Here is a 26,092-nt window from a genome sequence, read left to right as displayed (position 1 = left end):
AATCCCAGTTTGTCCTTAACTTGCCTATCATTTTCAGGTTCCAGAATTTATGCCCAGCCAGGCAAAAATCAACTGTTGATAACAAATTAACAAGAATTTATCTGGAGAAGAGCAGATTGTAGCAGCCACACCATGACATCAAAATAATGGTTTGGTTACAGAAAATAACAGCAGCTTTCTAATCCAAGATTTTTCATTTAATTACTAACAGCATGATTACCAAGTGTATTATTATTTTATCAGGTGCGTCTTTTCTTATAATATCGTTTCTTATCTCTTAATTCATCATTCTCGTGCCGTCACAAATAAGAAATTTAGGTGATCTCATGGGCCGGTGACAGGTCCCACCTTTCGCCGTCATCTAGTCAATATCCAATCTCTTCTTATTTTTTAGGTATTAGTATAATTAATGCTTAAATGTGGTAACTACGATTGAATTATTTAATTAATGGTGTGCTTGGAGATGTTTCTCGGTTATAAAAAAAACAAATAAAAATTATCAGAACTTTGAAAGTTCTTCCTTCCTTTGTCAGGTAACCGTTTGTTATTTTTATTGAAATTTAAATGGACTTAATTTTTTTAAAATTTAAATAGATCTAAATATAAATATTTAAATAAAATATTTATTTTTTTAATGTCTGAATATAAATAACATCTTTTTTATTTTTGTAAATAAAAAATATTTTAAACATTGTTATTTGGCATTTTTATTCTTGTAAATTAAAATAAAAAAGGAATTAAGTTTTATAGTTTGTGATATAAGTATATTTTATGGAGATATTTTAAGAATATAATATTTATTTCTCATTCACAGTTTTTCCCATTTAAAAAAAAGTAACAAAAAGTTATTTTTTCTTTTCAGATGTTGATATTTAAAAATCAGATATAAGTTGAAAAAAAAAAGTAAATATTAAAAAAAATTAAAATTAATAAATTTTCAGTCATTAAATATTAGTCTAATATTAATTTTTTTTTTATTTTAAGTCTCAAGGAAGTATCCGGAGTATTTGTTTACACTTTCTTTCGGTTGGGATGCATTTGCACTTGTAGGGAAAGCTCTTAAGATAGAAGCAGTTCCAGAATAAGCCAAAAGTAGCTGCTGAATTACCTCTTCATTAGTAGAAATGGAAATTTACATGTGATATCACTATAAGCATAAAATAATACTAGAATAATAACAAGGTCAGTCATATCCCTAAATTTGAAGATTCCTAGAACAAATTTCAAACTTGATATCGCTATAAGCATAAAATAATACTAGAATTGGGATCTCCAACAAACCGCCCATGACTTTGAAAAGCAGGATCACAGTCCCGTATTGATTTAATTAAATTAGTTAATTTTTTAAGCATTGAAAGAATAAAAACTAAAGTTTCTGTTTCCATCTCTACTTAAACGTGTGGGTTCAAAATTAATTAAATGTGTGGGTTCAAAATTAATTATCAGTTGAGTTAACTAGTACCCATATGTAAGATGAAAATTAAGTTACTAAAGGTGGCAATCATTGCCATTAAAGTTAATTGTTTTCCTATCATGTATAGAAGCATGATATAATTGATAAGGAAGTAATTATATCATTGCCATTAATCGTTTTGCTTGGAGGATAAGTTACCGACAACAAAAAGCTCTATATCACAACAGAATCAAATTATAAAATAATAAGTTGTGCAATTGGCTTAAACTATCATTACAACTACTGTTGAGAAAAGTAAACATTACATTACAATGCTGTAATTATAAGAAACTACGAAATATACAAAATTACACATATTGATATCATCCTCCGAGCATAAAAATGAAGCTGGAGATGTATGGACCGAATGAAGAGATCACAAAACTGTCTCCTTCTATGCTGGTCCTGCACGAGAATTACTACTAGGCCATCTGCAACATTACATAAATATTAAAGAGGCCAAAGCTAAAAGCATGCTGCAAATTTTAAATGAAATGATCCTAGCTAGAGATACATGCTGTGCTACTACTAGCATTAGGGACAAAATGCATAACCTATTGACGTACTGAGCATGAACTGAAATGCCACTACAAAAAGGCTTGATAAATATGCAGCCTTTTTCTAACAAATGGCGTGAAGGGGAGAATCTGAATAAAAGAGAATTTTTAAAAACCTGAAGCATTTGACAGAAAAGATGAAGTAAGAGTAAATCACAGGTTGTTTTGTGAAAAATTATCAACCAGTGGAAAGATGAGAGTGGTTCAGGATTGAGAATTCTCCTAAGATTATCAAAAAACTAAGTGGATACCGATTGTTAAGATGAATCTTGTGGGTGATCTTGATCCTTCCAAAAGAAGGGTTTCATAGGACAAGGAGGTGAAGTTGAAGAAGCAGCAGAAACTGAATTGTCATGCTGCCTCTGACGATCAGAATCAGGGAACTCTTGCTGACTTTGGTTGACAAATGGAAGATTTGCTGGCATGAGAAGATTGTTAGAGCTGTCAAAATCATCCCACACAGGACTACCTGGACCCCAACCTGCTGGAATTGCATTGAACCAAGCCTCTGCCATTTCACCCCAGGCTAATTCTTGTGAACCTGAAACCCCTTCTCCTGAACCAGAACCCTCAGCAGCTGCCAGCACGTCATCACTCGCAGTAGCCTCACTGGACCCTAAACCTGACTCACTGTCAGGAATTTCTACTTTAGGCTGTGGTGGCGGAGCTGGTATTGGTTCTGAGCTCATGACTTGGGAATTTAGACTGTTTTGAGCATGTTGAGTCTGCAATCGATTTGGCATTGAACTCTCATAAGGAGATGGTGGCGATGAAATATTTGAACCAGGATCGGTGGACACTGCTGCTTTATCTTTATTGAGAAACAATTCGGGGAAATTGAGCCTAGCATTCTCTCCTCTCAATTTAAAGGCCTCGCGGTCATAGGCTAAGGCGGCATCTTCAGCCCTGTCAAATGTTCCAAGCCAAAGGCGAGTCCTATTGCGAGGGAGACGAATTTCGGCTACCCATTTGCCCCAATGTCTCTGTCTCACTCCCCTGTAAAGCTTTGTAGTGTTTAAAGGCTGCACTTGAGGCCTAAATAATGGCCTCCCATCTGGTCCAATTCTATTCATCATCAACCTTCCTCGTGGGCTCAAGTTCAATGCATCACTCCAATACTGAAGAAGCTGCCGCTGGTGCTGCTGATGAGGCAGCATGGATTCTCCAGCGAAAAAGGGAAAGCCCTGCTGCTGCTGGTGAGCGCTAAAAGAGATCATTTGTTGCTGAGTTTGTGCTGGTTGAATTGGTGGGTGAAAATTTGGCAAAGGAGTCTGCAACTGCGACGTTGGAAATTGTTGTGGAAACTGAATTGCTTGTTGAGATGTATCAAAAGCGAAAGGAAATACAAGTCTCGAAGATGATGAGCCAAGAGTTGATGCTGAAGCTGGAGAAACCGAAGAAATAGAAGGTGATTGATAATCAAAAGATGAAGAAAATTTAACAGGATTTTGATGTCTTTCAGGGCTACGGATCTTTTTGAGAGGTCTTTGAGACACGGAAGCTTCATCTAAAACTGGCCTCCATTGCTGTCGCCTCTCGAAGCTACTGAGATCAAAATCCTTTCCTTCATCAATCTCCCAATCCTGGCTTCTAACCATCTCCTCCGTTGCTTCGTCAACGCCCTTTTCGGATTTGCTACTGTTCTTTGCTGCAGCCATTGATTGACACTTCTATCAAATTACCCGCTCGCTCTCTTTAACAGACTCAAAGGTTCTATATACAAAAAAAGATTGATGAAAATCCACCAAAGAAGAATCCAATTGAGAAAAAATGTACGGGAAATAAAGAAATTCAACACCTAGATCCAAAATTTGGTCAAAAGAAGAAACAGAGACCGAATTATAGAATCTGGATTGTGATTGATTTTATTATAATAGCTAATCCGATCGAACCAAAAACAGAATCGGATAACAAAACCAATTCAAATCATCATGTAACATACAGAGAGCGAGCGGCAAAGAATCATCAAGGAAATACCAAGAGGGTGCTATGTGTTTTATGTGAAAGTTACGACCTTTTTTTTCAAAAAAAAAAGATATTTGAAAGAGAGACAAAACAGGGGAGATTTTGCTTTTGTTTCTGTGTGAAGTGAAACAAAATCTAAGGCAACTGGGGTTTATATGAGAGAGCAGAAAAGGGTTTTCTTTACAAGTGTTAGAGAATTTGTAGAAGTCTCCTAGTTGGTTGGCTTTGTTTGGGACCCACACGGCAAGTTTCGTTGCTTCCACTCCAAATTTCCCGACTTTGTTCCTCGCCCCCACTAACTTTTGTTGTGTTGTCAAAATATCAGCATACAGGAATAGTCGCAGAGTTGAGATTACTAATTTAAATTTTGTTTACAATCAAGGATTAAAATATTTAATAAATATTGATAGTTTAAAAAATAAGTTGATTTAATGTTATATTTATATAATAAAAAGTTTATTATATTTTTATTAAAATTATTATTTAAAAATTATATTTATTAAATAGTATTAATTTTTTTATATTTATAATTTTTGCCCAACAGTTATATTTTAAAAAATACAGCACTTCAATACTAAATAGAGCCTTAATAAACAACATTATAATATGTAACATTATTTAAAATATTATTTGATTAATTAATTACAATTTAGCACAATTCATAGGAGTGTTATTAACTAACTTCTACTATGTACGTAGTTGCTCAATAAAATCAAGGCCAGATCGAGAATTTCAAATATGGGGGGCTAGAAGTTATAGAGATAAATTTTTAGGCACCAAATGTCTAAAGAAAATATGTAAAACTGGAGGTAAATGTCAAAAGGTTGTAATCATAGTCAAACTATAAAAAATATATTTTTGGGTTAAATTAGAAATACAATAAATATATAAGAATAGGGTTTTTTTTCTTTTTCTTGAGTTTACAAGATTTATAAATAACTCCATTTATAGGTGAAATTTGTTATTTGATCATGCACTATGTATATAAAAAAAATGTACTTATAATGTCTTTATTTAATTGTGCATCAACTTTAAGTTTTGGTGAATAAGAGGATGGGAATATGAGGTACGGATGAGTTTATCAAAATAAAAAACTGATAGATATGATCAGAGAATGTGATACTCTAGTATTTGATTAGCATTTCTCATCAAATCAGCAAGCATGTCTGATGTGCATTGTCGTTTTATTTGTAAATTAAAAAAAATGCTCAATAACTAAATTTATGAATTATTATGATATTGTCAAACGCTAACTTCTTTCAAAATACACAAAATAGTGCAAATAGATATATCTTGTTGACACTTTGATAGTGGGAAGATCCTTTCGGCCATATTGACAGCTCTATTTCTAAAAATATCAAGACAAAATATAATTTTTTTTTCCCTCTTACTTTACCGTACCTTTGTTAAATTAAGAAGTTGTATACAAGGTAGTAGGTAATGAATTGTTAACTACCATGCCCATGCAATACATATTTACACATTGGATCCATTTAATAAAAAAAAATTGTTAAATATTATGGAGACTTATCTTTAATATTAACATTGAACTTTCACACAATAGTTTAAGCATTGGTCTCATGTTTAATTCTCCTAATGCAGAAATATCTATTATTGCCTTACGTAATTGGATTGGATATTTGGACAGTAGGGCTCGGGATAGCATGTCATTAAACTAATTAAGGTAAAATTAACATGCTAAATAAAACGTGAGAAGGAGAGTGGATTGTAATTGTGGCGCAAAGGGGATCCACGTTTGGTGCAACTTTCGGTGGAACGAATTCAAAATAAAAATGTCAGATCCATCGGTTTGTCGTTACAAAGTCAACCACCATAACGGTGTCTTGCAAAAGTCGGTGCCAAATCGGCACGTGTCGGTGGTCCACGCAATCACACTGATCACTTCCCTTCATTTTACTACTACATTTATTTATTTTATTTATTTATTTTTATTTTTTGTACTCTGGAATTTTCTTGCCTTTGTCTTATTTTAAGGCACAAATTATTTTAATTTAAACTCCGCTTGACATAGTTTATTTAAATAGAAATTTTATTTAAATAGAAATTTTTATAAATAGAAATTTTATTAAAAATTTTGAATTTTTTTATTGTCAGTGAGAGATTTTATCAAAAAGTTATAAAATTATTTTAATAGATAAGTTTTTTAAAATTATGTTATAAAAAATAAAATAAGATTATTAAATAAGTAAAGAAAATTTTAAATATTTTAATATTTTAAAAAGTCTTTTAATTTCTAATCCCAAAATCTTAACATTTGAGTTTTTTTTTTTACTAATTGAGGCAATATAACTTATTTAATTTTCAAAAATTTTATAAAAAATGTAAAAAAATTGAAGGAATTAAATAAATACTTAAAGTTATTAGTAAGCTATATTAAATAGAGACTTAGGTGTTTTTGAGAATAGGGAAATGTCATCATCTGTCCAAAAATAAAAAATAAAAAAGGCGCAAGTATCAACTTCAAAACTTAAGCTACCCTACATCCCTAAGCACATATCCACGGTTCTTGCTAATTATTATAAGCTAATATTAATTAAAACCGATCTGATATCTTTCAATGGAAAGGCCCGAAGGAGCCATTCCCCTTCATAAAGTTGTCTGGAGACGGCAGATAATAGACCCACTTTAAAAACAATGATCATTTGACTGTCGTTGAGGACTACTGGGAGGACACGTGTGTTATACATTCCCGCATTATGGTTCTATCAACTTGATTCTTGAAGCCACCAAGGGCATATAACAAAGTGTTAAAACGCTCTTTGTTTTATTATTTTAAGAGAAAACATTAGAATAGCATTAGAATCTAGAGTCTCATTTCTCTATTGTAAATAATTATAGTGGTAAGAGAAAAAAAAAGATATTTATGTTCCTAAAATTTAGAAAAATAATTATGTAGATCATTGAGTTTTTAATAAGAGATATTAAGATATTTTTTAAATATTTAAATTGACCGTTTTAATACCATATATGACGTGTTTAATTTAAATTTGAGACAAATATTTTAGTCACAAAAACACATTCTTTTATATGAGAAAAATAATTTTAGTTGTTAAAGCCTAATATGACGCACTTTCAATGATTTATATGTGACAATATATTTTGTGTCATAAAAATATAAGATAACTAATTTATTATCTTTATTAACTAAAATTTTGTAATAAAATATCGTTTTTCTCTTTTATATATATCCCTAGTGGTAAAATAAATACCACTTTATTAGAATGTATATATGATGCCAGTTTGGCACTATGTTGTGGCAACGCATTAACCTAGTTGCCACAGTGCAGAAAACAGGACTTCAATTTAGACTTTCAATATAATTTCAAATCCCCACCCTCATGAAATTTATACTTTTCGGAAACTATTTAAGTGCCTCACGTTAAAGTTGGCAGTCTCTGTCTTTGACGCCAACATGAAATGATCAATCACCAAAGTTCTCTGGCTATTTCTACACAAATTTACGGACACATGCATGAATATGTCACCAATTGCTTTCTTGCTACTTGTCATCTCTAGTTGCTAGCTAGTGTTGGCAAATGTAAATATGCAGGCATGCATTATTGTTCCACAAATTATTACGTTACCTAGCACTAGCTGACAAGGAAGCAACAATGTGTTCTGAGATTTGTTCAATTTACACATTGGAATTGGCTTTGAGATAACCCAGCCATCTTTCTAGCGCTTGTAAAACAATAAACATGTACGAAAGTTATTGCTCACATTTGTTTTTACTACTGTTATTGGACATTTAACTATCAGTTTTTTTTTTTTTTTTTTTTGGGAGAAGCATTTAACTCTCAGTTTAAATGGTTTTTCTATCATGTTTGCTGTCAATGCTAAACACTCGTTATATTCAGTTTCTCAGTCGCGCATTTTTAGAGTTTCGTCTTTCGAGTTATTTCTCGCATTCCAATACGTACATCCAAAAAGGATAAATTAAAACTTATCTATAATATTATGATTGACTATCTATAAAATTATTATTGACTCTTACCTAGTAAAAAATAATTGTGAGAGGTAGTGGCAAGAGATTAATAGCGTTTGAATTTTGGTCAACTTGATGAGCATGACACGATATAAGCACTAATTTTAGTATGTATTGATATTTATTGATATTTACATTTGATGCATCGTTAATTATAATTTATTATATATCAATATTGCAATATTTATATTTTCAACAGCTGCGTAAATATTTATTATTAAAAAAAAGGAAAATTTGTAACCTACCCCCAAATAAATTGACATTTTACACCGCGCACTAAAAAAAATGACGTGTTGCACCGCGCTCCCAATTCCGTTAATTTTTCAGTTATTTCTAACGGCTCCATCTAACTTTTGATTGAATGACAAAAATGCCCCTCTATATGAAAAAAAAATTAGCTCATTTAATTTTTTTAAAGGTTTTTATTTCAATTGCAATAAAAAAAAATTTCTTGTTACATATACATTGTCACCACTATTATTTTTCCTTTAATTTTTTAAAGATTTTTATTTCAATTACAATAAAGAGAATTCCCATTAAAATTAATTTAAGGAATGAACTTCTAATTTTACCCCTCCACTGTTAAACTTAACTGAGAAAATAACGGAATTAGAGGCGCGGTGCAACAAGTCAAATTTTTTGGGGATGCGGTGCAAAATATCAATTTATTTAGGAGTAGGTTAAAAATTACCCTTAAAAAAATGACATGATAGCTATCGCATGGTTATGAAAATGAGTGGCGAGCACACGGAAAATGTTTTACATCGAACAGATTATGGTGGCACATGATCATTGGCTGGAAACCTAGGACAAAGCCACCCATTTTCATTATTTCATTTTATTACTAATATTAGCTTTCAACATTTGGTTGAGTAAACATTTCATCCAATAAAAACCTAAGCGTTTACTCGAAACTTGATAGAACCTACCAACTCAAACCACTCAAATTAGCAAGAACCAAAGTGCTTTTGTTAGTGAATTGACTAAAAATGAAGTCAGTGTCATGCCACCAACATTTTTTTTTTTTTTGGGGGACGAATACCAACATAAGTTACTTGAGGATATAAAGGAAACTATTAGCATGCAAAATGGTTTCTTTACGATAATTAAAATCACCTTTTGATTTCCTAAATAATGAGAATTCCTCTTTCTAGGAAAAAAAAACTCACTTTTCAATTTATGCAACTTTTTATTTTTAAGTGTTATTTTATAATTTACAAACATATATCATAATTTAGTTTATCAGATGCAGCTACTTAGATTTGCTAGAGGTGCAAGGTGTCCTTAAATTTGTCTTTTTCTCATCCAAGCACTAGGAAATAGAACCACGCTTCGCGCGGCTTTGAAAAAAAAAATTAGTATTATCATTTTTTCTTACTTTACACTTGATGAAACTGATTAAAAAATATAAATTGATTTTTTTTAAAGATGAGGCAACCTTATAAAACTAATGTTATTTATGAAAGTTAATTATCTTTTTGTTAACTTAATATATATTAATGTGTATAGTGTAAGTGTACAGACCTTATACCTTTTGTAGTTGTTGATAAGTTTCAAATTATATTCAACTTGCTAATCTGTTAGAACTTTTATATCTTTTTTTTTCCAACCAGCTCCAATGATCTCAATATCACCCACACCACATAAACTTCCGACAACATCTATAATATTATGGAAAAATAACATAAACATGTTAGAACATAAGGATCAATAATTTATAATATACACTTAAAGATTAACAAACATTAATAATTAAAAAAAGTTTAAGAGGATTGTATTATCATTCACACGTACATCAATCAAATTCGGAAATATGAATTGGAATCCATTGATCAGAATCTTAATAGTTCCTTCTTCTAACCTCTTAAGTTAAGTTATAACCAAGAAAATAATCTTATACTGATTTGAAAGTGGTTTGTATTTGCCTGTAGTTGAAACAACTTTCAAATTCTTGACACTGTACAAAAAACCGTCACTCAACATGTGCCTAAACCTTGTCACTAATTTTTTCTTGATTGTTGCATGCATTAGATTTTCCTACAAAAAAAAAGAAAAAGACATGCTACATTAAGTGTAAAATAATTGGGAAAAAAAAACCAGAGAAAACAATGGGAGAAGGAATTTTTTATACAACATTTTCATCAATAAAAATCATGTTCACACTAATTAATTCTCCATTCTTCTTGGTATTAACAGACTCCCACATTCTATAAAGCCTAACACTTATCATCCAATATCTTTATCATTGTTCAACTCATGAAGAGAATAATACTCCATGAAGCACACAATCCTAAAAATTCAAATAAGTAAAAAAATAAAAACACAAGAATATTTTTAAAGAGGATGTTAGTTAAATAATTAAAAAAAATCCAAACATAACAAATCTTAATTACTTAATATTTATAGAGTTTGAAGAAGCTAAAAGACACTAAACAAAAGGTTGCATAATTAAATATGAGATTATGATATTAAAATTAGGCCCAAGTGGCATTGGTAAGGGAAGATGAAGAAACCTTCTTTCCTATATTAATTAGTTGATGTATTTTAAGCCACTAAAATTTAGTTGTTGGCTTAATAAAATAAATGAATGTTTCAAGACTTATAATTAATTATTATTAATGGTTACATATTGTTGAATTTAAATAGAAAGATGAAGAAACATGTAATCTTTGTAATCTAATAATTATTTTCTATTTTTAATATTTTATAATGTAATTATTTTTTAATCTCAACCAATATATTAGATAATAGAGAATATAAAAAGATGAGAAATAATGATGCCACAAATCTTAATGTTTAAGCCACAAATCTTAAATACTTAATGTTTATAGAATTTGAAGAAGTCAAAAAGCACTAAACAAAAGGTTGCATAATTAAATATGAGATTATGGCATTAAAATTAGACTCTAATGACATTGTTGAGGGAAGATGAAGGAACCTTCCTTCCTATATTAATTAATTGATGTATTTTAAGCTACTAAAGTTTAATTGTTGGCATAATAAATAAATGAATGTTTCAAGACCTATAATTAATTATTATTAATTGTTACATATTGTTAAATTTAAATAGAAAGAGGAAGAAACACGTAATCTTTTATAATCTAATAATTATTTTATATTTTTAATATTTTGTAATGTAATTATTTTTTAATCTCAACTAATATATTAGATAATAAAAAATAGGGAGCCCCTATGTTACATTGAATGTACCATACACAATCCACAAGAACCACACAAATTGTGGGACCCACATAATTGTGTGGTTCTTGTTGGTTGTGTATGGTACATTCAATGTAACATAGCAAAATCCTAAAAAATATAAGAAAATGAGAAATAGTGATGTCATATCACCTCTTGTAGTCTCAGCTTTATATATATATATATATATATATATATATATATATATATATATATATATTAGATCTAACCCATGATTGCAAAAATTGTTTCAATGGCAAGGATGCATTTAGTTGGCTATTAACATTGCAATCCCTGTTGTTTCTTAAAAATGAAAAAAAGGCATAATTATTATCTTACTCTCTATGAAGCCTCAGTTAAAGGTTAGTCATCTTCTTCTTTGTGTAAAAGAGAGAAACAAAAAAAGGGAAGTTATAGGACTAATTTCTCTCTATAATGTTTGAATTTTTAACTCTAATTTTTTTTTCTCCATTGTTACTCCCTTTACAATTGTTTTATGTTGTTGTGTTTTGTGCAAACTAGAGTGCTCCTTGACGTGAAGTTCGAGACTAAAATAAATTTTCAATTTAATTACTTTACACAAGTAGTTTTGATTTCTTTTATTATCAAACCACTTAGGTAGTGTTTACTTGCTGGAGTGAGAGTGAGAAGTCTGGATTCCTTCCACTCCAGTGTTTACTTACTAATTTTAAGGAGGGAGTGGGAATCCCACTCCGTGGGACCCACCTTTTTTTGGAGTGCGGAGTGGGATTCCCACTCCTATGGGGGGAGATGGGAGTGGGATTCCACTCCCCCTTCTTCCATTTTTATCCTTACATTTAATCAAATAAAATAATATCATATTTATTTAAATAATATTATTATATTATTTTATAAATTATCTTTATTAAAAATAATAATTTATATTGATTCGAAGTTAAAATTACTTAAAAATAATATTATTGTACTCATAGAGAATTAATAATATTACTATATACTCTTTTTATTTGAAAATATAATATTATTATATTTATTTAAAAATAATAGTATTATATTCATTTAATATTAGTAATTAATAATAATCAATATTTTATTCTAAGAAAATATTAATTTTGTATTATATTATTAATAATAATGTTTCATTTGTGTTGCTCTTAATAATAATTTTTTATTTACATAATTAAGAATATTAATAATTATTATTAATTTACAAATATAATAAAATAAATATTTTATTTTTCAAATCTATTTTTTATTAATTTTGTAATTAAAAACTATAATTCTTTAAATAAGGTTAATACTGTAATTTAAAATCATTTACTCCCAATTTCATACTCTCATTCCAGTGTAAGTAAACAACCTACTCCCACTCTCACTCCACACTCCTAATCCCAGTATTCCCACTCCACACTTTTAATCTCAGAATTCTCACTCCTCAATATTCTCATTCCAATCCAAAATGTAAACGCAGCATTAGTGTTTCAAGAGAGCAAGAAGAGATACAATGAATGAAGGCCTAATAACAATAACAGACTTTTCAAAAAAAAAAAAAACAATAACGGAAATCGGAAAAGAGAAAACTATTCCTATGTGCAATGAAGAAGTTGATGCTGACGCCATTGTGGCAGTTTATGCTGACACAATAGTAGCCATTGATAAAATTACCAAAATGAACATCATCATGACAGCATTTGAGCTACTTTTTTTTCCGTTTATATTATATTTCATATATATTGTTGAAGAAAGAACAAGAAACAAGAACTATTAAAACAAACTAAAACCCTTTTATGGGTATTGGCCAAAATAGGGAAAAAATTAGGGCTCATATACAAAATTTTGAAACCTATGTATTTTGTTATTTTTATAAAACAATAGGATTGTTTTGTAATTGCGCCAAACTTGGGGTAAGATACACCCCACGCAGAATAGTTGTCCTTACCAGATAAGAAATCTATGGTTAGCTAATAAAATTAAGGGATATTATCATTTTTCCACCAAAGGTATTCTGACACATCATGTCAGTACCACAGTTTGGTAAAACTATCAATTTACCACCAAACGTTTAAATTGTTATCATTTTCCCACCATTCCGTTAAAACTCAGTTAATATGTAACGAAAAATTCATAAAAGGTCAATTTTACCTCTGGAGCGTAAAAGACCATGTAATTAACCTTTTGTGAATTTTGTAATTAAATCATCATTTACTGTTCTTCCTTCTTAAAGGGCAAAAATTACCATTTATGAATTTTATAAAATTGACCGTGTGGTGCTAGGTACTTTATAAATTGATTTAATTTATTTAATTTTTAAAGGGCAAATTTATTTATTTAATTTTTTGTGTAAAATTATTATCATCATATCAAAGATTAAATTGCTTCTTTTGCACATTCTTTTTTTTCCCTTTCATAAATTGATTTTTAGTAGTAGAATAAATTGTCTTTAGCTCGTCAATTTAATAAATAAATTTTCCCTTTAAAAATTAAATAAATTAAATCAATTTATGAAGTACCTAGCACTACACGATTAATTTTACAAAATTCAGAAAGGGTAATTTTTGCCCTTTAAGAAGGAAGAACAACAAATGATGATTTAATTACAAAATTCATAAAAGGTTAATTACATGGTCTTTTACGCTCTAGGGGTAAAATTGACATTTTATGAATTTTCTATTATATATTAACTGAGTTTTAATGGAATGGTGGGAAAATGCTAACAATTTAAACGTTTGTTGGTAAATTGATGGTTTTACCAAACCGTGGTACTGACATGATGTGTCAGAATACCTTTGGTGGAAAAATAATAATATCCCTAAAATTAAATTGGGTTCCTCTATAATATGATGTTGTAATTTTTTTACAGCATCAATAATGTATTAATTGTGTACCATTAGATTTAATCAATGGTATACAATATTTGTAATAAAAAAATAAAAAATAATAGTAAACAATATATTAATAGTTTAAGTGGGTGAAGAATTTTTGTAAATTAACTGTGACCACCCTTAGAGTTTGAAACAATTTCATTTAAATAGTATATTTTATTTAAAATTATTTTTCAACCCTCCTTTAAATTTGTCATATGATAATATTTTTTAAATAAATCTTCCAAAATCAATTACCATTAAGTATAAAATATAATATCAAGTAGGTTATTTAACACAAAGTCTTGTAATAATTTGTATTGTATGAATTTAATTACAAACCATTAATACCTAAACAATAATGATAATAGAAGACATTGCAATAAACTTTTTTATATGTGTTTTATTAATAATACTATATGGGTCACAACAAATGAGAAATATTTTATTCACCAATTATTATTGAAAAATATATATGTCTATATAACTATAGAGTGATAGATATTTTGATTTAATTTTTTAACAAAACATTAAACTATTTATTTCATGCAATTCAATGGTGGAGAATATAACATTATGAAATATTGCTTTGACTTTCAATATCAGCCATTAGACTATGAGATATTAGTGGCTCAAATATTGTGTCAAAATTTTAAGTTAAAGTATCCCAAACCATGTCTTTATAATGAAAATATAAAAACTTACAATGATTGTTTCCTCATTTTGTCCATTAAATATTATTTGATGTAATATTTTATTTATTGTCACTATTAATTATCATAATAAAAGTAATGACTCTTTGTAACATAAAAATTTTATAATTACTATCAAAGAATAACAATAAAATAATCTTTCATGATTTATAAACTAAAGTTAATTAGGAATATGTGTTAGATTTAACTTTTATGAAATTAATAAAGTGACATTTGAAAATAAAATGAAAACAAGCTTGTGAAAGTTAAATTTTATAAGGTTAAGATAATTTCCTACCATGTCAATAAAAATATAAAAGTATAAAAAATTTCTCACATTTTTTTCCCACGTAAATATTTTGGAGGAAATATTTTATTTATTGTCACTATTAACTATCATAACAAAAGTAATGACTCTTAATAATATAAAATTTTATAATTACAATCAAATGATATCAATAAAATAATCTTTCATGATTCATAAACTAAAACTCAATAGGAATATATATTAGATTTAACTTTTATGAAATTAACAAAGTGATATTTGAAAATACAATAAAAATATATAGGCTTGTAAAACTTAAAATTCCTACCATGTAAGAATATTAATTGTAAGATAAATATAAAGTTTAGAGAATAAGTAGGTTAAATGAGTGTTAAAAATAATATATATAGTTCATGATCAACTATACAATGGCTCTTAATATGATATAAAATAATGAGTATTTTAATATATGATATTAAATTTTATTAAAATATGTGTGATCAAGTATTTTTTATGTTACAAGTAATCTCACAAATGAGTTTATTGATGTAATTATGACATTTACTTAAATATATGTACTTAGTTGTGTTATTTATTAGTGTTATATCATATATAAATTTTGCAATTGCAACTTATTTATTTGATTTGTGTTAAATAACCTACCATTATATTTTATACTTAATGGTAATAGATTTTGGAAGATTTATTTAAAAAAGATTATCACATTTAAAATTTAAAGGAGGATTGAAAAATAATTTTACATAAAATATGCTACTTAAGTGAAATTGTTTCAAACTCTAAGGGTGGTTATAATTATTTTACAAAATTCTCTACTCCTTACATGGTTAACAAACTCTTTACCATTATTTTTAAATTATTTATTTTTTCTTTACTACAAATATTGTGTACCATTGATTAAATCCAATGGTACACAATTAAAATATTATTGATGCTGTAAAAAAAATTACAACATCATTGAGTAACCCAATTAAATTTTACCGTAACTCAAGTATTTTAATTTGTGCTTCCGTAGTAAATGGAAGTTCAGGCTAAATCCCATGGCTTTCTTTACCTTTAATTAAAATATTGGCTATAACTAAATCGTGTTGAAATTCATCAAAAACTTATTCATATAAAATTTAGAAAAAAAATTTCGAGAACATTTCGAAAATTAGAAAATCTATTTTTTAATCTATGAATTAAACATAATCAAGAGAAGATAAATGAAATTTACCCTAATTTTCAAAATGAATTCTTTACCTTTAATTAAAATAACGGCCAACCGGAATTTTGTCGGACCTCCGCCGGAACTTTGCCGGACCTCCGTCAAAAGTCACCGGTCGCCGTTGACCGATGTTGACTTCTGTTGACCGATGTTGACTTATGTTGACCGTATTTTATTTATATTAAATAATATTTAATATTCAATTATATTAAATAGTTTAGTATATTAAATTATTTTATATTTTATATTAAATATAAATCATGAATTATTTTAGATTTTTTTGAAATTAAAAAGTTTGGTATTAATATTAAATTATATTTCATTACTAATATAGGTAATTTAGTATTTAAGGCAAAAAATAAATTTGTCCAAAGAAAAAAATTACAATTCCTTTCTCTATTAAATTTTATGTCAAACCAAACAATAAAATTTAATTTCACTATTCTCTTCCACTCCCCTCTTCTCATTTCCTCTCCATTCCACTCTTTTCTTTTCCTCCCATTTCTTAAAAACCAACACCACCTTAGGGTTTAGCAAAACATGAACTCTATTGCACAAATCACATTAGAGCATTATAGGACAACCAGATCAATAAGAGAATGAGATTATTAATGTTGAAAAAATAGCATGTATATATGCTATTTTGAGGGCACATTTTGAGTGGGTCTCAATTAACGAAAGTGAAAAATCTTGTGAGGTTCGGATTTTACTCCGTTGATACTTCAAAAATATAATCTTATTTTCTCAAAATGGTGCTTGGGTGAATGAGAAATTGTCTCTCAAAGTTCACCCTTGAAGTTGGAAATTTGAAAGGAAATGAGGCTTATCCCACATGGGAAAAAGAAGCCTAGGGATTAGTGTTTATATATAAACACTTAACCATGCATGAGTAAGAATTATAAGGATAGAGACTCTCTCCACAAGCACGTGCGCAGGAGGGGTGCAAATCCAAGACCGATTTGGTTGAACTCGTGTGTGCCCGTGCGTCCGACATACGCGAATGTCAGCCCAAAATCATCCATGCAAGCTTGACACGTTTATGAATTCAATTTTGAAATCAATTCATTGAATTGATTTGGCTGTTATAACAATTAAATAAAACATATTGAATTCGGAAATTTAATACAAAGCAACTGTTACATCCTCACATGACTATAAAAAGGCACCTCATCTTCTGTTGTGGTTCGCCGGAATTTCCATCTTGTGCTTAGTTGGAAATTCGTGCCCGTTGTATCCTGGGAAACAGATACCAGCAAACCTAAAGCACTCCAAAGAGGTGGTAATTTTGTTTTAAGGAAACTGTCTTGTGCAGGCCTCGGGTTTATATTTCTGTTTCGGTTTCATTCCCCTTCAGTTCTTCATTTGTTGTTTTTGATTGCTGGTTTACATTGTTGTTTAAATTAGCTATTGTTTAAATTGTTATCTCACTGTGTTTGTTTTTTTTTCTAACAATTAAATGATTATATATTATTAGTAAGGTTAATAACAAAAAAGAAAGAAAAAAAAGCAACAAAATATGGATAGATAAGAGATTATCAAATTGGATAGGTTTTGTAGGAGCTACAAGTCAACCCCAATTGGATTGCGATAAGTGTGTGTGAGTAGTGTCGACAACATTATTATGATACTCGTGATCAATGGTCTATTCTGGTTTCGTCTCCAATTTATATTTTGAATCCCACTTTCTTTCCACAATGCATGCTGTATTCATTCAATAATGAAGAGCATGGAGAGAGAATGGTCCACAAGTTAGATTTTATAGAGTTGAAGAGTGCATGGAAATGGATTATGGAAATCATATTTTATTGAAAGTGCTTGTATACATGAGCATGCGGTGAAAATTCTAACATTAATTAAATATCATACGGGAACCGTTTGCTAATTTATCAGCAAATTCGGTTGCTGGATCGATCTGAATCTCATTTTTCTAAAATAAATATCACCGGGAAGCAAAATTTAATTTAAAAAGAGAACTGAGGTCGAAAGAAAGAAGACAACAAAAATTTAGCAACTGGGTCCTAATTAAGGCCTTATTTTATTAGGAAGATAGAATCTGGCCCGGTCTAGTTTCAGTTTGGGCCATTAAAATGGGCCTTTTGCGAAGACTGTATCTACACCTTTTGCTAGGAACCGAAGACATGATTCTTCAGTTTACAGTAAGCAAATACATTGGTCTTCTTGTCACTTATCACAATCGTTAAATTCAATTGTGAAGCACAGCTTAGTTATATATTACTCCATTATTTTCTATCAATATGTTAAAATTCGAATTCGAATATGGCAGAGAAACTTTCTCCTTCTGTAATATAGCACATTTATATGGCTCGTTGATCATAGGATTCAAAGCACCAGAGACGCCTCCAACTGTGTAAAGAATAGCAGAGGCTCAATAAATTTTACAATTCAGTTATCGTGCATGTAACGCAAAGAATTTTGAACGGAGAATTCTGCGCTTATTGCAACTCGTTTATACATTTTGAGCAACCACTACACTAACGAGAGGACAAATCATTCTAACACGACTGTTACAAGAAATCACAAAATTGTTCATGTCATTCTACAGAAGTGCCCCAAACATGAACAGATAAGTCCTCTATAATAATATATTATGGCTTTGTTCATCAGCACTTATTCTGCAGTCGCTCTTTCTTGAGAGCCATGAATTTAGCTGCTATCACATCATAATCGGGCAACTTAGGGTGAACATGATCAGGATATTGACATGGAAATGAACTGCATCGCAGGATATTGTCTGCACAGTTTTCTTTAGTCCTCTCAGGAGGCATTGTCTTGACAGTCAAATAAGGAGGCTTCGGTTTATTTTCTATCTGAGAAGCAGCCTCTTTCCTGAGAGAATCAGATGTCTTTACATTTCCATTGGTGTTCAGTATTTGCTCCTTCAGCCAGCGGTTGGCATTGGTGAAATCATTATACTCAGTAGCACCATTGTCATAGCTTGTTCTCCTTGGCTTCTGAGGAACACTAGGCTTTTCAATACCTTCTGTTATTCTATATTCAAAAGAGCGGCGATGATCACAAACCTTTTCACATTGGAGATCATATATTGGATATCCCACAAACTTCCTGGTCTCTATCTGGAGCTTACAATGCAGAAATTCCCTTTCTTTTTCTTCATCATCTATGCAACAGTAACATGAATTTTCCAAACTACAATTATTGAATTCGCAACTGAAATGACAATGGCAGCATAATCTCATTTGAAAGTTAGTTCCTGAATCTATGCAGCATGGTTGCTTGCTTTCTTCTACAGCAGATTTCTTTTGTTGTTTCATGTGATGATGTGATCTATGCCTGCTAGCTGGACTCTTATACGGCTTTTCGTAATAAATTTCACATTCTATATCCTTTATTCCTGAACTTTCCTGAGAGAGCGATCGCCTTCTTGGTTGTTTCCCAGATGCCGTTACAGTCTTTCTGGAACTCCTTGAGCTTGATTTTTTACTGAATGATTCATATTGACCCGTATAACTTTCATTGCAACCATCTGCAGTATCTGGCTTCGGCAGCATAGATTGTTTGAACTTGAATAGCCTCTGGTCCTGGCAATCTCCATCTTTTCTCATGGAAGACTGAAGCTCCTCTATCTCATCAAGATAGACTAGTCTTTTATCATGAAATTGAGGCAAACTTTCTAAAGAAGACGCAGTATTATTCCTGTCATTGATCTTCTTTTCTTTAGTATGTTCACCAGCAACTGTGAATCCAATTTGAGAATCAAATTGTGCAGCATTTTCTACTTTCTCAGCTTTATCAATCATCGGTGAAACAGGTGCATCGAGTGAGGATTGCTGGACCATGGAAGAACTAAATGAAGTACTGACTGCATCAGAATTTTTGTGAAAGTGAGAGGAAGACTGATTTAGCCTGATTGCTTTGGTGCTAGTTAATAGCGAATCAACATAAAAGTCTTGTATCTTGTCTGCATTTGAAGTTTCCCAATGGCATTCTTCACCTCTGCTATGACAAGTATAAACTTCCTTATCTAGTCCTTGATAAACACTATTCTCGAGCACCTGCAGACGCATAACATTAAGACATAAACAACCCATTTTAGAACATCAAACATTTGTTTCAACACTTGTGCAATTATTTATTTACCTGTTGCAGTTCAGAAGTATATTCAAGTGCCAAAAGCTCTGGCTTGAGGCAGTATTCTCTGGCTATTTCATCCAGCAATTGGAGCTTCACATCATCTGGAACTGAGGTTATGGATAGTCTCTCTTTTATCTGTAGCAATAATGTTACAGATTTGTATTAGTTGATCATCAAAAAGAATTTTGAACTCTACTTTAAAGAAACCACAGTTTACGACCTGAAAGTTCAGGAGATTTCCCGGAAAAAATTCAGCTGGATCTACTGCAAATCTCTGACCGTACCGCTCTTCAAAGAGTTTCCGTATCACACGAAGCTCTGGGAGTTCACCACATCTTACGGAGGCAAATACAAGACTTGAAACTGCTTCATTGATATCATTAGGGATATCCCTGAAACACCAAATTGCATATTAGCTGCAATCCAACAACTAAGTAGAGTTAAAAATGACACTTGATCAAGAGTAGTACAAATAATTAACATTCAATAATAATTTGAAATTGTTTATGAAGCTAGGAATGAGAATTGTCATTCATACTTGCGTTTGCGGATATACGATATGTTCATGCTGATGAACTGACAGAAACTGTCCAACAATTCATACACAGCCATTATGTTTTCATCTTGGAACAATTGTTCAGCCTGAGAAACGACAGTAAAGATCAAAGATTACAAAAGCAATATAAAGTAATCTATCATGCAGCATATTTTAAAAAGGAGGGAAAAAAACAGGGGAGTAGATCTAAATTCATCAGGAAAAACTGCACACTTAATGTACCCGGCTGAAGGCAGTTTCTTCATGGCCAGTTTTGATGAGCTCGGCCAAGTCCTCTCTTAAAAGTCTCACCATCGAGCATCGCTTATTCTTCAGCAACTTGAGGCGGCATTGGAGCTGCTTTATAAGCTTCTTACTGCAATAAGAAATCTCATGCAAACATGATAAGCATTAGGAACAAATGAACCAGACTACTGGAATTTCTCAAAGTTGTAGAATAAGCACCATTTTGAAGCTTTTCGCCATCCGAACAAGAAGCCAAACATATTTGATACTTCAAAACACTTGGCGAGTAGCTGAGAAAGCTGGCTCTTACCTGTAACATTGACTAGAAAAAAATGGAGAAAACATTGTACTTGAGTTCGTGAAGGTGTGCTTTTAGCTGGTGAATTGTGAAAACTGAAGAAAAGAAAGTTGAGGGCAACTGAAGCAGCAAGACAGTTGAGCTGGGTTTCAGTACCGGAATTTTGTGGGTATTAATTTTAGGAGGAGTGGGTTTGAAAAATGAGAAAATAGTGGCACGAGACAGTTCTGATTTTTTGGGGAAACTGCTCCACTACACAGAAGTTATCGGGACACATGTCAAGTACCTAAATAACTATAATTTGTTTGATGGATCAGAGACTCCAGCTTCTTAATTTTAAACTCAATTGATCAAATCCTCATAGCTAATACTCTTCATGTTGAAGATATAGCAATAACAGTAACATCATCCCTTGTTTTGACAAAGTTATCTGCAATTGGGTGAGTTCTGATAAGCCAACTATAATTTCTTATAAAAAACTTTAAAAGTGGACGATATTAGAAGACTTTTGATTTTTGATCATGATATGGAAGGCTCTCAGTACGATGAAACGAAAGCCTGAGCCAACAGGCACAGCCAAGTTGGTTTGGTCCATGTGATAATCCTTAAATCACACGCACTGACACGGTGATCCCAATTGCTCATTATTTGTTGTTGTCGGATAAAGGTGAAATATATAAAAAACGACTGCATGTTTGTTAGCACATGACATTGCAGTCAAAGGAATAGGTAATCAAACCCACATATCTTTTAATATCTATAGTTGGGCTGGTGACCAAACTGATATTGGCATGCAATTGTTGCAGAGGTGAAGTGGGGTCGTTTTGTTTAGGCATGAGAAGAACGCTAAGTCATAAAGGTTATGACTTTCACCAACTCTCATATCATTTTATTATATTACCACATGCTTTCTGGAGCAACAACACATGAAAGAATATGCGTAATCATTTGTTCAATTTGTTCTATACATGCTAACTAGTTCTTTAATTCATTTGATTGTGTGTAAAGTTCTGAATATTAGCGAGCATTACTTTAGAAGGCTGTTCTTTTTGCTTGTGAAGAGTCGCAAATATTTCTTGTTCTGTGACCAAATTATTTATGTTATCCACAAAACTGGGAATTAATTCATCCAGAAGTGGGGGGAAGAAAAGAAAAAAAGAATCAATGGCAACCGAAGGAAAATACAAGATGGCGTGTTATTTAATCTAAAGTTTTATACACTAGAGGTAGAGGAATTTTTAATCTGTTTCTTCTCCTTTACCAAAATCCAGAGGAGATTTAAAAATGCCAAAGATTCCAATTTATATGACAAAGGAGCCGGCATCTAACTCTTGTCTACGCTTCTTTAACTTCTACTTGAAGCAGTCTAATCACGGCTTACACAACAATGTTGCTACTATCATTTAACATTAACCACGACAATAATCAATAACTTCAAATTGCATATTAGAAAATCAATAAACATATATAAACATCTCCAAATCTAACTTTAAATCATAAGCTACACCTGTATACATAGACATAATATTTGTTTTCTGTTTCATTGATTGGCAACTGATGATCCATGACAATACAGTGCAAAATCTGAATTGTTCTCTGAAAAATGAAACAAACTGGCTGAATGCTACTCTGCTTCTCTCTTCCTCCCCAAAAAAGAATGGCATCAAATTGAGTGTTGAAGAAAGTAATATGAATGGTGAGTCCATTTCAAAGCAAACCATACTTATAGCTGGATGATATAATACCAATTTTCTTGTCTTTTTCCAAGCTATCAACAATCATACTGATGTTAACATTAATTACGACCTCCTTCAACGGAATCCGCCCTAATTCAACAATAATGGGTGCCTTCACTACAATCAGCAAAGGAATTTTCCCTTGTTTCTTGTCTTCTGCAAGTGATTCTTGAAATTCTGAACTAAACTCAGTCTTTCCTTGCAATGGAATATTGATACGTTTTATACTCTTGTAGCCTTGGTAGAATTCTGAAACCTTTCCTGAACAAATTGTTTTATCAATGTAGTTCATAGTAACCGAGCTGCCCTTCTCATATTGTAAGCTAATCAAATCACTGGGATTCTCAGCTCTAACAATCACGTTTATTTCAGTATTGAGGCTTAAATCTGGAAGCACATTGAAAGCCTCGACCTTGAATTCTTCAATTCTATACTTAGGAATATCAATCTTAAACGTGGCATAAATAACATAACCAGCAATGCTGAAAGCGATGATTAAGAAGAAGAGGCAGCAGTAGCAAAAACATATGCATTTGAGACAACAATTTCCACTTGATGATCGGTCCTGATAACTGGGGTAACGAGGGGGATTGCGCCGCTGAGGTGGGGGCCTTAGGCCATTGGTTTCATTGAGCATGACATATTTTGGGGGTAATGGGGGTGCAGACATGTTTTCAGATGCCTGAACGTCGTCCCTTTTGTGGACATTGTCCATCAAACAATGGGAGAAAAATGAAAGACTCTTCCTGTTCTTCTCCGCCGAAATCTTTGGGGAGAGCTTCAGGGAGAGAATGATGGCACACTCTGAATTTTTGTGTTGGCTCCATTATTCAAGGAATTTCTTACATGTGTATGGATGTGAATTAAATTTCATTGCATAGCTGTCTTCGGCTGCTAAATTAGACCACATGGTCTTTATCTTTCTATTTTAGAGTCTCAAGTTTGTAGAGTATATTGTTCTTTTGCAAACAAATATTTTTCAATAACAATAACTAATTAGTGCCCCTCATTTTTTTTGCTTCTGGACATTTTCAATTCAGATCAGAATTGATATTTGAGAAAAGAAATGAAAATTTAGAACAATTGAGCGAAAAATCTATCATCAAATAGTAGTTCTAACTTGCAACAAAAAATATTTAATGTATAAACTAAAGAACAGGTATTGCAATGACGTGTTGCCACTCAAGCTTAATGGAGTAATAACATAGGGGTCCTTAATATTATATGTTTTCACAGAAAAGATCATATGTTTTCTAATTGTATCAAACAGGTGATCCCTGACCCAGACCCAGTGACCCCCCAGCTTAATTCGAAATTATTGCTACATATTTACAGATAAAAAATTATGGCAAAGAAAGATGAAGAAATAATGTTAGGTAACTTATTAAAGCAAGCTTCACTGAATCAAAAATTCAGAAAAATTTCCTAACCAGCGGCGATGAGGCGGCGATGGAATTTCTGGAGTTACAAGACCCCAAAGAATTGATACGCACACAGGCTACCATAGACACAAAAGCAGTCTTGACTTTTACCACAGCTTTCTTCAACTTCTGTGATGGACTAGACTGTCCCAAGTTTTCCGTTGATGCTAGCTTGTACGTTTTCAGAAATATTTGCCTCTGCTTCGCTCTTTTACGTCTGTAACTAAGCGACTTCATCTCCTTTCTTCTCCTGGAAAAATTTCTCCGATGTTGAAAATCTTCAGAACCCAGTTCTGATATGAGCTCATAGTCATAAACATTGCATCTCCGGCTAAAGTTGTGGCCAAATTTGCTGGTGGGGTTGCGCGCAAGAGCATCCATTGCTCTGCTGCTGAAGACACTTTTACTGACTATGAATGATGCCATTTATACTCGTTTTGATTGCTAATTATTAAATTTTCAAATCAACTTTCTTCGTTCTTTCTTGGCGGGCGCGCGTAGACCGTAAAATTTGTACCCGAAGTCAACCGTTAAATTTGCACACTATTTGATTTGATTTGAAATATTACACGTGGCATTTCTTGATGTAAGCATAAGGAGAAACAATAAAATATTACAAACGATTATTGACCATTGACTGACAAAATTTTGCATAATCAGCATGATTTGATATAAAGTATAAATTTTTCTGTTTTTCTCCATTTAAGCAATTGATTGAAAAGGAACAAGTAGCTGTAGTTGTAGTATTTGTTAAAATACAACAAATATTGCATTTGGAATTTCTGGATGCCTTTCTCAGTTAAAAATTCAAATAACCTGTTCAATGTGTGCGAGAGAATTATTATTATTATAGGCAAATTTTGACCAAGATCAGTGTGAATCTGTACCTAGGTAGAGAAATCTTGAAACAAATTGAGTTCTCATTAACAAATAAATGGTGCGTATCTCAATTCTCACCTAAAAACTATTTGGAATCAATCAATTTAGAAGGGTCCAATTATCTCGCCACCGTGGTAAGTAATCCTGATAATTTGTCATCTTCTGGAGTTTGCCTTCAGATTAACCGCTATAAAATTAAATATTAAGCCAAAGTAAGTGTCGCATGCATGATGCATCAATGAGTTAGACATCAAATTAAATATTAAGCCAAAGCAATAACCTTGATTAAGTTGATGTAATTAAAGATTATTTGAGGTTATTGTTGAGGGCGTTTAGCAGAACGAAAAATTATCTTATTTTACTGATAGCTTTGAATAATATGAAAAAATTTAGTTTTTCAAAATCTAATTTTGAAAATAAATTTTATCCTTAATAAATTTTCATGTATTAAATAAACCCAAAACTATCATTATTTAATTTAGAAACATTATCAGCAAATATATAAAGTAATCATTATCATAATGAGTTTTTATTTTACATTTATAAGTTTTTTATTTTTTCAATAATTTTTATATTTATTTACTTGTTTTACCTTTCATTTACAAGTTTTATGTTTTATTTACATAATTTATATTTTATTTACATATTTAATGTTGATTTACA

The 26,092-nt window shown here is 31.0% G+C and overlaps 3 protein-coding genes across 3 annotated transcripts; all 3 read right to left on the bottom strand.

Moving 5' to 3' along the window:
- Positions 1-1,648: 1,648 nt before the first annotated feature.
- LOC102617350 (ethylene-responsive transcription factor ERF053) lies at positions 1,649-4,124 on the bottom strand. Its single transcript, XM_006491579.4, has one exon. The coding sequence runs from the start codon at positions 3,666-3,668 to the stop codon at positions 2,268-2,270; it is 1,401 nt and encodes a 466-aa protein (XP_006491642.1). The 5' UTR covers positions 3,669-4,124; the 3' UTR covers positions 1,649-2,267.
- A 14,368-nt stretch (positions 4,125-18,492) lies between these two features.
- LOC102625505 (uncharacterized) lies at positions 18,493-22,038 on the bottom strand. The gene is made up of 6 exons (XM_025092687.2): positions 21,315-22,038; positions 21,093-21,225; positions 20,853-20,956; positions 20,535-20,706; positions 20,321-20,449; positions 18,493-20,235 (listed from the first exon to the last, which is right to left on the bottom strand). The coding sequence occupies exons 1-6, from the start codon at positions 21,353-21,355 to the stop codon at positions 18,823-18,825; spliced, it is 1,992 nt and encodes a 663-aa protein (XP_024948455.1). The 5' UTR covers positions 21,356-22,038; the 3' UTR covers positions 18,493-18,822.
- A 1,062-nt stretch (positions 22,039-23,100) lies between these two features.
- On the bottom strand, positions 23,101-23,844 carry LOC107178761 (NDR1/HIN1-like protein 6). The gene has a single exon (XM_015534351.1). It carries the CDS (start codon positions 23,842-23,844, stop codon positions 23,101-23,103), a length of 744 nt encoding a protein of 247 aa, XP_015389837.1.
- Between the last annotated feature and the right edge of the window lie 2,248 nt (positions 23,845-26,092).

The sequence above is a fragment of the Citrus sinensis genome, chromosome 2 (assembly GCF_022201045.2).
Source record: "Citrus sinensis cultivar Valencia sweet orange chromosome 2, DVS_A1.0, whole genome shotgun sequence".
In the NCBI taxonomy this organism is placed as follows: Eukaryota; Viridiplantae; Streptophyta; class Magnoliopsida; order Sapindales; family Rutaceae; genus Citrus; species Citrus sinensis.
This window is presented reverse-complemented; position numbering and strand designations above follow the sequence as displayed.